The sequence below is a fragment of the Antechinus flavipes genome, chromosome 1, assembly GCF_016432865.1.
Source record: "Antechinus flavipes isolate AdamAnt ecotype Samford, QLD, Australia chromosome 1, AdamAnt_v2, whole genome shotgun sequence".
In the NCBI taxonomy this organism is placed as follows: domain Eukaryota; kingdom Metazoa; phylum Chordata; class Mammalia; order Dasyuromorphia; family Dasyuridae; genus Antechinus; species Antechinus flavipes.
The window spans coordinates 587316396-587330050 of record NC_067398.1 but is presented as its reverse complement, the minus strand read 5'-3'; the positions used below and the strand labels follow the sequence as shown (position 1 = coordinate 587330050).

Genomic DNA, 13655 nt, shown 5'->3' with positions numbered 1-13655 from the left:
AAACAAAATGAAGTGAAAAGAACTAGATCACTGTGCATAGTAACAACAAGGCTACTCTGATCAGTACAAAGATCTAAGACAATTCAAAAGAACTCATGATGAAAAAATATTATCCACCTCCAAAAAGAAAACTGATGAACTGTAGGTACAAAATGAAATATAATTTTCTTAATTTCTTTGCTTTTCTTACTTTTTTGAAATATGGTAATATGTTTTCCATAATTTCACATGGATAACTGATATCATATTACTTGCCTTTTCAATAGATAGTATTGAGAGAGGGAAAAAACATCCTAAAATATAAAAAGGATGTTAAATGTAAATAAATAATAAATTGAAGTATATTGTGTGAATATATCTATCTATATGTATGTATACATGTATGTGAAAGTTTCATTACTAAAGACAGATTTAGAGATAAATTTTAAGCTGGGGTTCAAAAGAGGTAGAATATAAATAGTACAGAAGAGGAAGGGGCAGATATATGCAAAATATCAATTAAAGACATTTGGGATGTGAGGGAAAAACAGCAAGAGATAATTCTAAATAGTTACTAAGGGAAAGTTGATGAACAGTTTAAAGTGCTGAGCTGTGGAGTTTAGATTTATTTGATAGACAAGGAAATACTGGGGGTTAACCAAATCACAGATTTAAAAGCAAAAAACATCCTAGAAGTGATCTAGTCCAATCCCAATACTTTGTAAGTAAGAAAACTGAGGATCAAAGAGGTTAAGGTAACTTGCCCAGTAGTTAGAATACTGGGATTGAAGTTAGGAAGACTCATGTTCCTCAGTTTAAATCCAGCTTTGGACATTTATAAGTTGTAGGACTCTGAGCAAGTCATTTAATTCTGATTGCCTAAATTTCCTCATCTATAAAATGAGCTGAAGAAGGAAATGGCAAATCACTTCAGTATCTTTACCCTCCAAAAAAATTCCAAATTGAGTCATGAAAAGTCAGACATGAAAGAAACAACACAACAATAACTCAGTGGGTAGTAAGCATCAAAGACAATGTCCCTGAGCAGAGAATTGATAGAATGATCTTTCCTTTTTAGAAACTTTATTCTAACAACTGGGTTTCATTGGAAAACATTCTGGATTGAAGAGTCAGTCCTGCTTTTCAAACCCAGCTCTGCAGTTTACTATTTTTGTGACTTTAGGTAAATCATTTAAACCTTCTCAGCCTCAGTTTCCTCATCATGAAAGAATTGGACTATATACCTTTGAAGGATCTTTCAAGGTCTTCCATCTATTACCCTATAATCTTTAAATAATGACAGAAAGAATATTTAGCAGGGTATCTTAGTATTCTAAGATGGAGCATATTGTTGCTTAGACTAGGATGATCCTGGGAGAAATGGGGAGGAAATGATAAAATTAAAAAGACCAATGTCTTTGAATTGAGAAGATGTGTTATCCAGTTAGGAAAAAAAATAACATCTATATGATGAAATTATACATAAGTGAGCGGCAGAATCTAAGCTTCCTCCTTCCTGTCCTACTTTCTTCAGTGCCTTTTCTGTGTACACCATCAGGGAGGAAGCATTTAAAAGAAATTTCCTGATTGTGTCCATGCTGTGACCTGCCCCTGTGGGAAATCCAGTGGCAGCTAAATACTCACTGCATAGGGCAGTCAATCTCCTGCCAATAGGTTGAAGAACCCAAGGCCTCACTGAAAGCACCAGACGCTTCTGTTCACTCTTACATTATGAATATTTATTTTTCTTCTTAAAAATGTACAAAAAATAAAATAACTGTATTTTTAGTTTATAGATTCCCCCTCTCCCATTTACAAAACTATTAAGTTACATAGGCTATTGGTGTGTTTTGTTTTATTTTTTTAACATGAAAGCAAATTGTACACAATGCTTCTTTTGCTTGCCATGAAGAAAGGGCCTTTCACAGAATTTGGCACAAACCCTCCTGTTTCTGTTAAGTTCGAGCAATTTTAAATAAAGGGAAGAATTTAAACATTCCATCCATTTCATCCACATCCTGCATCTCTGCAGAGGCTGATATGAAGGCATATGTGCCACCTGGGGGATGGCTCTGAAGGAAAATCAGATGGCATTTTCCCGACAGTCCCACTTCCAAACCAGCTGCGGCATAGGTTTAAATAGCTTAGCGTAAACAAGTAAAGCACTTATTTGAAGTGTCTCCATGGTCCATGGATCAAAAACTTAATGTCTGTTTTAAAGTGACAAATAAGACAAGAAGAAGGGTCAAGTTCTTCTGTGTTTCTGGAGTGCATTTTGCCCATAAATTTCTGACACTTGGTAATTTATCAAAGCATTGCTAATGTGCTCCATAAAAGGCACATCAAAGCTAGTCCATGAGCTTTTCCTTCAGAGGAGGAAGCAGCAGAGAGTCTGCGGCATGGAGAAGAAGGAAAGGGATGTAGAATGGATGCAAGGAGGGGGTGAATTGGATGCTGATGGTTGCCTGCAATAGGCTATGGTGTCTAGAGAAGGAAATGGAACAAGCCCTCGGACCCACTCAGCACCTCTGAAGAGACACTGGTCACTATTTCTTTGGAGAATAAGTGATACAAATTTTTATGCAAGAATAGTTACCATAGGGTTCTGGGCCACATCTCACCAACAGGAAATTATCACTAATACTTGCTAATGATTATACTGGCAGCAGGAGATGGTATTTGGGGAATTTTAGAACTGACTAATCAAAAGTCTTCACCACAAAATGGGAAAGGTGAATAGCAAGTAGCTTCTATTTTTCCTAGAGGAAACTAGTCACTAAAGTGCCAGGAGTGGTTAGATCAAAGCTACTACTTCCCTGAGTTTGGGAACTATATCTTAATGCAGACAAGTTAGATGGATGCTCTCAAAGAGCTTGTGAAGTAAAAATCACATCTTTTTTCACTTGGGGTTTTTTCAGCAAAAAGTTTAGAAATATTCAGGTCAAACCCATGAACATCATGGTGAGATGGACCAGGTATGACATCAATCAGCTCCCTGTGTTGAGTGACACTAGGAAAAGTCACTTGGGAAAAAGGCGGATGTGATTTTGAGCTGCTGTATAAACAAATTTGTTTAGGGTACAATGGTACATTTGATCAGGGTCTTATTTTCCTTCCTCTGGATGACCACAGAGTAAGGATAACAGGTTTGCAAGAAAAACACAAGTGAGTTACCACCTTATCTTCCTCCCCATCTATTCCCCATTTTTAGGTACCTTCTGGATTTTCTTCTATATTCTTCCCTGGTAAAAGATAAGTAAGAAGGGCTTGGAGACTATTCAAGGGAGGAAACATAAGTGGGAGCAGATAATAGGCTAGAGTGGGTCTGGATGCAGATTTGGGGCAGCTCCACGGAGGGGTTAGATCTTCTTTGTGCTGGTTTGCAATGCTCATTGCCAGCGCTTGAAATCCAGGGTGCCTTCCATTGAAGACCTCAAAGTGCTTTGTGTATGTCATCCAGTGGCAAGATATATTCTAGACAAAAGGGAAACTGAGGCAGGGGAAGACTAAGAAATTCATACTGGGACACAAAGTCCATTCTTCTCATTCCAGGGACTCAATGCCCTGGACTCTCTGGCCAATCACAGAGAGCATGTTTATTGAAAAATGTGGTCAGATTCCTTTGTTGTTTTAAGAGATCATCTACAAAACATTTCTCTTCCTCTTCATTTCCCAGGAGCTCTCTCCCTAAGCCAGATCATTGTTTTTGGAAAGGTCTCTCAAAGGAAAAGAGTGCAGCTCTGGAGGTACAGGGACCCTTTACACTTTCATTTATTTTCTTAGCATCTGATGCCAGTGGAAGAAGGCTGAGTTAAATTTAATCCTTGCAAGTGCCTATGTTAATTAGATCCAGTTATACCTAAGAGCTCATTGCAGTGGTCAGGCCCCAGCATGGATAATTTAAATTAAAAAAAAAAAATCAACCAATAAGGTACATGGAAAACATGTTACGGTCTGGTCCAAATCCTGCAGTAACTTGATGGGCCATAGAGTTGGTACCAAGAGGGACCCTCAAATGCTCATAGGATTTCTGGCATCAGCATACTAGAAAGGCACAAGGAGCCCCTTTGATTTTTCTTGAGAGAAAACCAGCAGTAAAGGGACATGAAAGAACATAATCAGGGGATACATGCAACAGGTCCAAGGAAAGGGAACATAGTAATAGAGGGGGAAAGGGAACTCCCTGAGAACAGGGAAAGAGACCCAGGGGAGGGGCTATCTAGAGACTAGCCCTCTCCACTGGCAGCAAATTCTTAGGCTCACAGCCCAGGAACACTAGCTGACTTCAGGCCAGTCTGCTGCCCAACACTGTCCCTGGGGAAGGGGCAGGATGAAAATTCTTGAAGAAAAGTGAATTTCAGGGCATGCACCCCACCCCCCAAATACAGTGGCAGTAAACATGCCCACATACAGTAGGTAAAATATATTATTGCAATATTATAAACATTATATACAGATGCTAAAGAGGCATACTTTTCAGGTCACTTACAAATTACACGGTAGCTGAACATCTTTCTGTACAAGTCCCCATGGGCTACTTGCTGGGAGCTTCCAGAGGTATTTGACAAGATTGCCTTCCCCAGAACAATGACGGGGGTTTTCTGCTGGTGAATGGGGCTATTGGACTCTCTGTTCCACCTGGGTTAGATCTACCATGTAGTAGCCCACGTTGTCCGGCCATTTAATGGGGAAAGAGGAATAACTAAAACGTTCCAGCCTTCCCCAACTGAACCATTCAGATGCTTTTCCCTCAATGAGGAAGGCTCAAAGCTGTCTCATCCAGAAGATGGATCACTCCATACCCAGGAGTGATCTCTAGAGTCCAGACACTAGCTGGCTCCAGAGAGTGGTGGGCAATAAATAAAGAGCCAAGGAGCTTTCCAGCTGGGGGTCTATCAGAAAACCAGGCCTCCCTCAGCTCTGCCCCAGCAACCTGATTAATGGGCCAAAGGCCCCACCACACTGAAAAGGGCATATTTTTCCTTTCTCCCCCTCCCCAAAGCAGTCTTGTAACAGCATTTCTCAGATAGGTGACTTGGGTCTGCAGGGTTCTTGGGGATGGAGTGGAGCATGTTTTTCTCTGGGAATGAAATGCAACGACAATTCCTGCAGAGGGGGCTTGCAGGGTCAGTCAGATTTCCATCAGAGTGATCTTGAAGCCATCCACCATGCTCTCCATATTAAGAATGAAGGTGTCCTCGTTGGAGTAGTGCTCGATGATGTTATCATCCATGTTCACCAAGATGCTGGAGAAAAGGGGGAGAGAATGGCAGCTGTGAGAGAATTCAAGAGCTCAGCACAAGGGGTGGAATTATGGAGATGTAAAATGACCTCTTGATTTCTTCTGTCCATACCTAGCCTCTAAGAGAGGAGACAGACTTTCTTTGCTCTCAGGGCAAAAAAGAGCTACTATTAGGGTTTAGAAGCTTTAATATAGTCTGTCTCTTCTCTTAAAACAAGGATTGTTTAGTTTGGGGGTTGGGAATTTAAAAAAAATATTGATAACTGTTATTTCAATGTAATTGCTTTTCTTTGTATTCTATTTTATGTATTTAAAAACATTATTCTGAAAAAGGGTCCATAGGATACCCAAAGGAAAGCCAGGAAAACCTGATTTCAAATATCACTTCAGACACTTAGTAGCAAATGACCTCGGGCAATACTTAGCCTCTTCTTGCCTCAATTTCCTCAATTATAGTATGGAGTTAATAGCTCCTACCCCCCAAGGTTGTTGAGAGGATAAACTATGTGAATATTTATAAAGTCCATAGAAGGCTTTACATAAATGATAGGCAATGTGATGGTGTCACAAAAAAAGTTAAGAACTCTTATCCTAAAATCATTTAATATATCCTTCCTTTTTCTCCTCTCTCATTCCTCTATCTCTCCTTCTCTCCCTCCCTCCTTCTTCCCTTCTTCCTTTTTTTCCTTCCTTCCTTGTTTTCCTTCCTTCCTTCCTTTCTTCCTTCTTTCCTTCCTTCCTTCCTCCTTCCCTTCTTCCCTCCCTCCTTCCCTCCCTCCCTTTTTTCCTTCCTTCTATCTTTCCTTTTCCTTCTTTTCCTTCTTTTCTTCTTCCTTCCCTCCCTTCTTTCCTCCCTCTCAAGAGAAAGGTCCAGGAAGAATGTTTGGGATTTACTTTTTCATCTTACCTATCCTCTCACATGAGTAGAAATTATTAAAATTTTGGTGTGAGCAATTACACTTCAGAAATCAGTAAACTGTACAAATCAGGCTTGATTTATTGTTTTAGTGATTACCTAGATTAAAGGAAGTGATGAAGAAAATGTTATTAATGCAGATTCATAGATTTATAGATTTATAGCTGAAAGAGCCCTTGGTGGCTATTAAATGGAACTTTTCATTGGTGAGCAAATTGAGGTACTGAATGATTAAGTGATTTGCTCAGGGTCACATATACTAAGTGTCTGAGGACAGGATTTGAACTTGGATCAAGATGACTTCAAGTGCAGTGTCTCAGGCAACCTTCCTAAATAATTTGAGGGATGTATGCTTGTGGGGGTGGGGGGAAGAGGGAGAGGGTGTTGTTGTTGTTTTTGTTCACTTGGTAGAAGAGAGAGATTTTATGAAAAGTGATCGTATTTGTCTTTACCCTTTTTTGCTTTTCTTATAAAGTTTAGTAATCTTCTCCACTGGCAACCCATATTTCTCAGATATCTGTAAACACCAAAAAAAAAAAAAAAAAAAAAAAAGACAGAAAATGAGTAAGTAGAGAAGAGATCGCAGTCTAAGATTAGGTGATACATTTAAGACCTTTTGACTATTTCCACTGGGATTTCTAGTGAGATGTCAACATGCTCCATTAATGAGATATTTTTAAACAGCTCCATTTAGTGCTATTTAACCTAGGAGCCAGAGAAAGTGAAACATTCAAATCATTCAACCAAGGTCTTTTGGGGAGCAAAGCCTAGGACATTTTCTCAATCCCTTCTTCCAACAGTCAAACTTTCAACTCATTTCATGGTAGGAAGAAGTTTAAAAAAAATTTCGAGTGTCTTCTTTGGGCACTGTTCACAAGCTGAAATGTCCCATACCCTTTGCTAAGGTATACAGGATTATATCCCCCATGACACCCCACTCCAGCCTCTGCCCCCAGCATTATTCAGATCTGCTGTTTGATGTGACAGTGAGTAAGCCTTCTCTCCCTAGAGGAGAAAAACTATTCTGAACACATCAGCATCTTGGTTGATTTTAGTCCAGGAAGGGAATTTAGGGGGAAAAAACCAGATTATTTTAGATTTTGAGCCAAAACAGACTTCAGAGTTTATCTAACACAACCTCATTTCACAGATGAGGAAACCAAGGCTCCCATCACCCGAGTGAAGCTCCCATTCCTCTGAAAACACAGTATCATTTCCATTACTAATTAAGGAGGTTACTGAAACTATAGCAATAACTATATCAAGTACTTCAGCACCTATTGTCTCTTCCTTTGCTGAAGTGGTTCTTCTTGAAAATATTATCCTTTCTTCTTGAGCCCTTGAACAATCCCCTCCTATTGCCTTTCTTTAAGACTATTCCCCCTCTCCCTAATTTTCAATATTCCTATGCCTGCTGAGACCTTCATTATTGCTTACAAACATGCCCAGATATACCTTCTTTCGATCATTAAACAACCTTCACCTTTTCTTATCATCCTACAACTTTCTTCCATTCATGTCCAAACTTTTAGGAAAAAAGCTATTCTCATTGCCTCTATTGTTTATCTCACACTCACTTCTCAGTCTCTGGCAATCTAACTTCCAACTTTGTTATTCAGCTGAAACTGTTCTTTCTACAGTTATCAGTCCACAGATGGTAAATGACTACTTTTCCCTCTAGCAGCAAACCTGAGAGGTTTGAAGATTTCTAGTTCTAGAACTCATGAATCCCTGTGCTCCCCAAAGATTATCAATTAGCCATCCAGAGTTAATCAACTTTTAGAAAGTAGCATTTAATTTTAAAAAAAACATTTGTCACAGTCTCCCTACCCCAAAGCTAGGGGGGCATACTCTTCTTCTGTACACATAAGATCCCTGGAGATAGTAGGCTGAAACTTAGATCAAGTTGTCTGTAATCATTTGTCTATGTTCTTGTTACATAGTATCTACTTAATAAATCTTTACTGATTATTAATATTAAGTTTAAAATTTTTTTCTTCTCAAGAAGAGATCCAAATATAACTTTAGGTCTTTTTCAATAAGTTTGGTAAGCTGGTAGCTTCATTAACAGCTGAGATATATCATTCAAAAAGTACCTAAAATTTGCATCTGAAACCTGAGGGGATGGAACTCTGTGATAAAAATAGTTTGACCAATGGAATTTAGTTAATGAGATTTGTCACATTGTTATAATAGCATAAATGATATCATACAGGAGATGTACAATCAGAAAAAGGAAGTAGTTCAGTCATACAGTAAGCAGAGATGACAGATGTGATGATATATATATATATATAAATTTGTTAATTATCTATTTTACTTTTTAATCACATACATCTTTGTAGTTTTATTTTGTGCAGTTATTTCTTCTTTTAATCCTTTTTTCTCAATAATATTTTTTTCCAAATACATATATAGTTTTAAATATTCATTATTAAAAGATTTTGTTCTAAAATTTTTCTCTCTCCCCTTCACTTCTTCAGCTACCCCAAGACAGCAAGCAATCTGATATGTTAAATATGTACAATCCCTTTAAACATATTTCTATATTTGTCAAATACATGTATAATGTTAAAAGACTAAAAAGAAGAAACATCTTGTTGATTAGCTTTATTGAAAGGAAGGCAGAAAGAGTGGAAGGGAAGAAGGCAGGAAGGCAGGAAGGCAGGAAGGCAGGAAAGAATGAATAAAGAGGGATGAAGAAGCATTTCTAAGTACTATGGGCCAAGCACTACACTAAATGTTGGAGGATACAGAGATACAAATAGAAAAATTGAGCCAGTCCCTGCCTTGAAGGAATTCACACTGTAGTGGGGGAAAACAACATCTAAAAAAAGTTCAATTATAGAGCAGATGAAAAAGCCTGGAAGGTCTAATGGTGAGGAAGTGGAGCCAAAAGTCATTTGGTCCCATAATTAGGACAAATAGTAGTGTCAGGGAGCTTCAAGGAGTAGAAGCAAAGCAGATAGTGAAGTCTGAAGAAGGTAGTGCAGGACAAGTGGCAAGAAACATAATATGTCCGTGTATGGACAAGTAGACAAGAAAATATGGATGGATCATAATCTGCACCTTGCAGAGAGTATATGCATTGATAAAGTCAAAAATCCATTTAAATATCGAAATTTAAATAATACTATTCATATTTTAAAATATGAATAACATTTCCATATGCTAGAAAAAATCTTTCCTAAGTCTAGGACAGATGCTAGACCTACTTGAGGTCTCAACACGATCATCCCATCACCACCACCACCTAAGCACCACCATGGAAGCAAAATTATAAGGATCTTTCTTCTTTTATACAGGTATAATCAAATTAACTATCTTTATTAAGACAAAATACTGATAATCTAGGTTAATACATTCAAAGCCAACACAAAATGTGAGTTTGGTGGTCAGTATTTTGACGTGAATATTTTACCAAGCAAGGACTACCCTCCCTGTGAGTTAAAGCACAGTTCAGTCTCTTTTGAAATACCTTTAAATTACCTAGATATGCTCCAGATATTCACCATGGGAATTCTGTTCATTCCTTCAGCATTTCTACTCTCAGCAGTTAAGATTCATAGACTTCAGGTTGTCAAATTTGCCCTATGGTCTATAATTGAAAATGGGTTGGTCTAACATTAAGCTGAGAGTGCTATTTTGCTCTTTTGATATGGAGTTTTAATGTAAATTTCTAGCTCGTGGCCTACTTACATCCAATAATCAGATAAAAGCCATTGCTTAGGAGGGCCCATATTTCTTCCTAGTTTGTCAGCAGATATTTAGTGTTCATGGCTCCATGGGACTCTCTATAAAATCTCAAAGAAGCTCCCCATTGTCCTCAGAAATCAGCAGTAAAAGCTTAAACATCACCATCAATTCTACAGATCTGATCCTTTTCTAAATTTCAACCTGAGTAAAAACAGAATCTTTTGGGTAAGACCAATAGTAATTATCATTATCTTTATTTTTGTTGTTATCCAATAATGCCAGTCATGTCAGAATCTTGTGATCTCATTTGTTTTTTGTTTGTTGGTTGATTGGTTTTGACAAAGATACTGCAATGGTTTGTCATTTCCTTCTCCAACTCATTTTACAGACGAGGAAACTGAAGCAAATATGGTTAAGTGACTTGCCCAGGATCACACAGCTAGTAAGTGTCTGAGACCCAATTTGAACTCAGGAAGATGAATCTTCCTGACTTCAGGCTCCGCACTGTATCCATTGTACTATATTTAACATTTTAATATAAATTATGAAGTGATTATTGATAAGTTAAATTATCAAGAATTTATATAATCCAATAAAACAATTTCCTAGGAGCATGGTCTAGTAGATAGAGAGGATCAGCTTTGGACTCAGGAATATCTGGGTTCAAGTCTCTCCTCTGACATAATGACTATGTGACCTTAAGCAAGTCATAAGTTCAGTATTCTCATGAAGCTCTCTAAAACCATAAGACCAAAGCAGATGCCATCTGCATTGACATAAAGAGTTTTTCATTATGAGTTCCCTATATCAAAGAAATTAGAGGTCTAGGTGAAAATAACTAATCTTTCTACCTTGTAGTCCAAATGGACACCAAAAATCCAGACATTGATAAGACACTCAAAATATATAATGGGAAATGCACAGTGCAACACCATGTGTACATTGATCATACATTTAGAGCTATTAGGAAACCTTAGAGGTCATCTAGTCCAACCCATTCATTTTATAGATTATAAAATATAATCCTGGGTAGTGAAGTGACTTACAATCTTAGATCTATAACTTTTGGCTTCAGAAGTCATTGAGAAGTCTTCTGTATCTGTTGGGTTAAGCCATATACCTGTCCAAACATCTATCCATTTCCAGTCTCTAGGATAAGGATATCCAGAGTAAGGTACTCTACTCTGATACCAGCCTAAACATGTGATGAAAATGTTTCTGAAAGGAACAGGTCTCTAGGTTGGCTTTATTCAGTCCTTTTGCTTCTTAGGTAGAAGAATGGGACAGCATGAGAATTAATAGAGAAACCCTAAGAAACAAATATCCTCTAGTACATACCACAGTGGTATTTGCTAACAAAAATATTACTAGACAGATATTTTGTGAATTTCTTTGGAAATATGCCATTGTTGTAAGCACCATCATGACTAAGTAGGACCAAAAATAATTAACCTTGTTGAACAACAAGGTAAAAATTACATAAGTCTTGTGAGGTAGAGATTTTTCTTGATTGGTATGTCTCTGTGTTAAGAGAGTCAATATGGTAGGAGAGGGAAATGTACTAGATTTAGAATGAGAGGTCCTAATTTTGAATGCTGATTCTGCTAGTTACTATTTATATAACTTTAGGCAAGTCAGCATAGTATCATAGAAACGATACAGTGGCACCAAGATTTGGAGAAGCAGAAAGAAATACAGAGGGCTTCCTCTCAGATTTCTATAAATAGATCTTAAGAAATGCATCAGAATACATCTGGATGGGGAAAACTTGGGAAAAAGTCACAGTGAATCATTTTCCCAGCCCAAGTCAGCATAGGGAGATAGACAGAGAGGTCTACAGACACTGGGGAAGTCATGTGGACTGGACAAGCATTCCAGCAGAGGAAGAAACTGTGCAGTAGAACACAAGTAGATCCCAGACCATAACTGGGCATTGTGACAAGAACAGATGGCAGTTTACAACTTTATCAATCACACAATACCCATTTCCAAGTTGCAGACCCAGAGTAGACTAAGGAAGGGATTTGTGTTACCTAGGATGGGCATTGCAATTTCAGAAACAAGTAACAGAAGTGTGGCAGAGGAATAGCCAAGACAAGAATCCCAGACCAAAGGAGAATCTGCAGTTCTGTCACTCTGAACTAGTTGCTTAGATTCAAAATTAGATTAGGAACTTGAAGAGCACTTTGCCCTGGATCAGACCACTTTAGGAACACTAAAATTTTGTAGGTCCCTAGGTTAAACTGTTTTTGAAAGCCTGGAATAATAGAATAGTCAATACCCTAAGAAAGAAGTTAAACAAACCCAGATCTTTCTTCAAGAAGTACACAGGGTTCAACCTCAATATAAGCTTTGAATTTAGAAAATAGGCTGGAAGAATGAGCAAACAACCACACAAGAGAATTACATCATAAAAAGTTATTACGGAGACAGGGAAGCTTAAAATGTAAACCCAGAAGGAGAGAAAGGTTCTAAAACATTTATAACCAAAACTTCAAAGAAAAACACTGCTTGGACACAAATTTAACTACAATTCCTGGAAGAAATAAAGCAAACTTTTTTTAAGAGTTGCATTTTGTGTGTGTGTGTGTGTATGTGTGTGTGAAGCAATTGAGGTTTATTGACTTGCCCAGTTTTCACAAAGCTAGGAAGTATTAAATGTCTGAGGACAAATTTGAACACAGGTTATTCTGATTCCAGGGCCAATGCTCTATCCATTGCATCATTTAGCTGCCTTGAACTGCAAATATCCCTATAAGTAAAATGAGAATACTAGGAAAAAAATTTGGAAAATAAATGAAAGAACTGGAAAGGGAATTAATATCTTATTTAGCACATCAGATGCAAAATCTTGCCCAATCAACAAATTCCCTAAAAATCACAGTGGACGAAATAGAAGCCAGATGCAAAATCTTGCCCAACTAACAAATTCCCTAAAAATCACAGTGGATGAAATAGAAGCCAATGATTCCATGAGACAAAAAAAAATTAAAATAAATTTAAAAGACTAGAAAAAAATAGATGAAAATGTCAGATATTATGATAGCAAAAATAACTGACCTAGAAAACATATTGAAGGAAAAATTTAAGAATTTTTCTATCATAATCCTAGACATCATATTTCAAGAAATCTTGAAAGAAAACTTCCTAGATCTCTTAGAACCCAAGGGCAAAGTAGAAATAGAACTACCAGTTACCTCCTGAAAGAAACTTCAAAATGAAAACTCCCAAGAATTAGGATATAAAATACAGATCTTCCAGGTCATCTAGAACTGACTTGGATCCTCTACCACAAAATAGCAATTTAAATTTATTTTTAAATTAATGAATACCACAAAAAGAGCATTTCCATATGTAAAATAGAATAGAAAAGTAAATTATTACACATCAAAATGAAAACAGCTTACTTTTTAAAAAGTAAATAAAATTCAACATTTTTTGCATCTTCCAAAAGATGCATCTTGCTCTGCTTTTCTGTGTTTTGTGCGAATAGTCACACTTCATAAAAATAACAAAAACAGCAGGATGTATAAAGATTATTTTTTAAAAAATCTTTAATATGATTACCTCAACAAGTATTTATTAAGCACCTACTAAGTGCCAATCACTGTGATAAGTGCTAGGGATTAAAAAAAAAAAAAAAAAAACCTGTCCTCTAAAAGCTCATAAACATACTAATGGTATGACTCACTTTTCTTCTTTTTTATTGCCCACTCTATGGTTAACTTCCTTATTTTCCTCAAATGTCAACTTCCCTTTCCATTAAAAAAGATAATATAAACCCTTTATATAAAAATATAAATAATATTTTATTATTTATAA

General features: G+C 37.1%; 1 protein-coding gene across 5 annotated transcripts in view; it reads right to left on the bottom strand.

Annotated features, from left to right (window-relative positions):
* Positions 1-1691: 1691 nt before the first annotated feature.
* GRHL2 (grainyhead like transcription factor 2) overlaps positions 1692-13655 on the bottom strand; it is a 206829-nt gene continuing 194865 nt past the window's right edge. For all 5 annotated transcript variants that reach the window (XM_051970942.1, XM_051970945.1, XM_051970946.1 and 2 more), the window contains 2 exons: positions 6590-6654; positions 1692-5225 (listed from right to left, as the gene is read on the bottom strand). In XM_051970942.1, the coding sequence (XP_051826902.1) occupies positions 5111-5225; positions 6590-6654 (180 nt within the window). In that variant the 3' untranslated portion in view covers positions 1692-5110. The remainder of the gene's footprint in view (positions 5226-6589; positions 6655-13655) is intronic.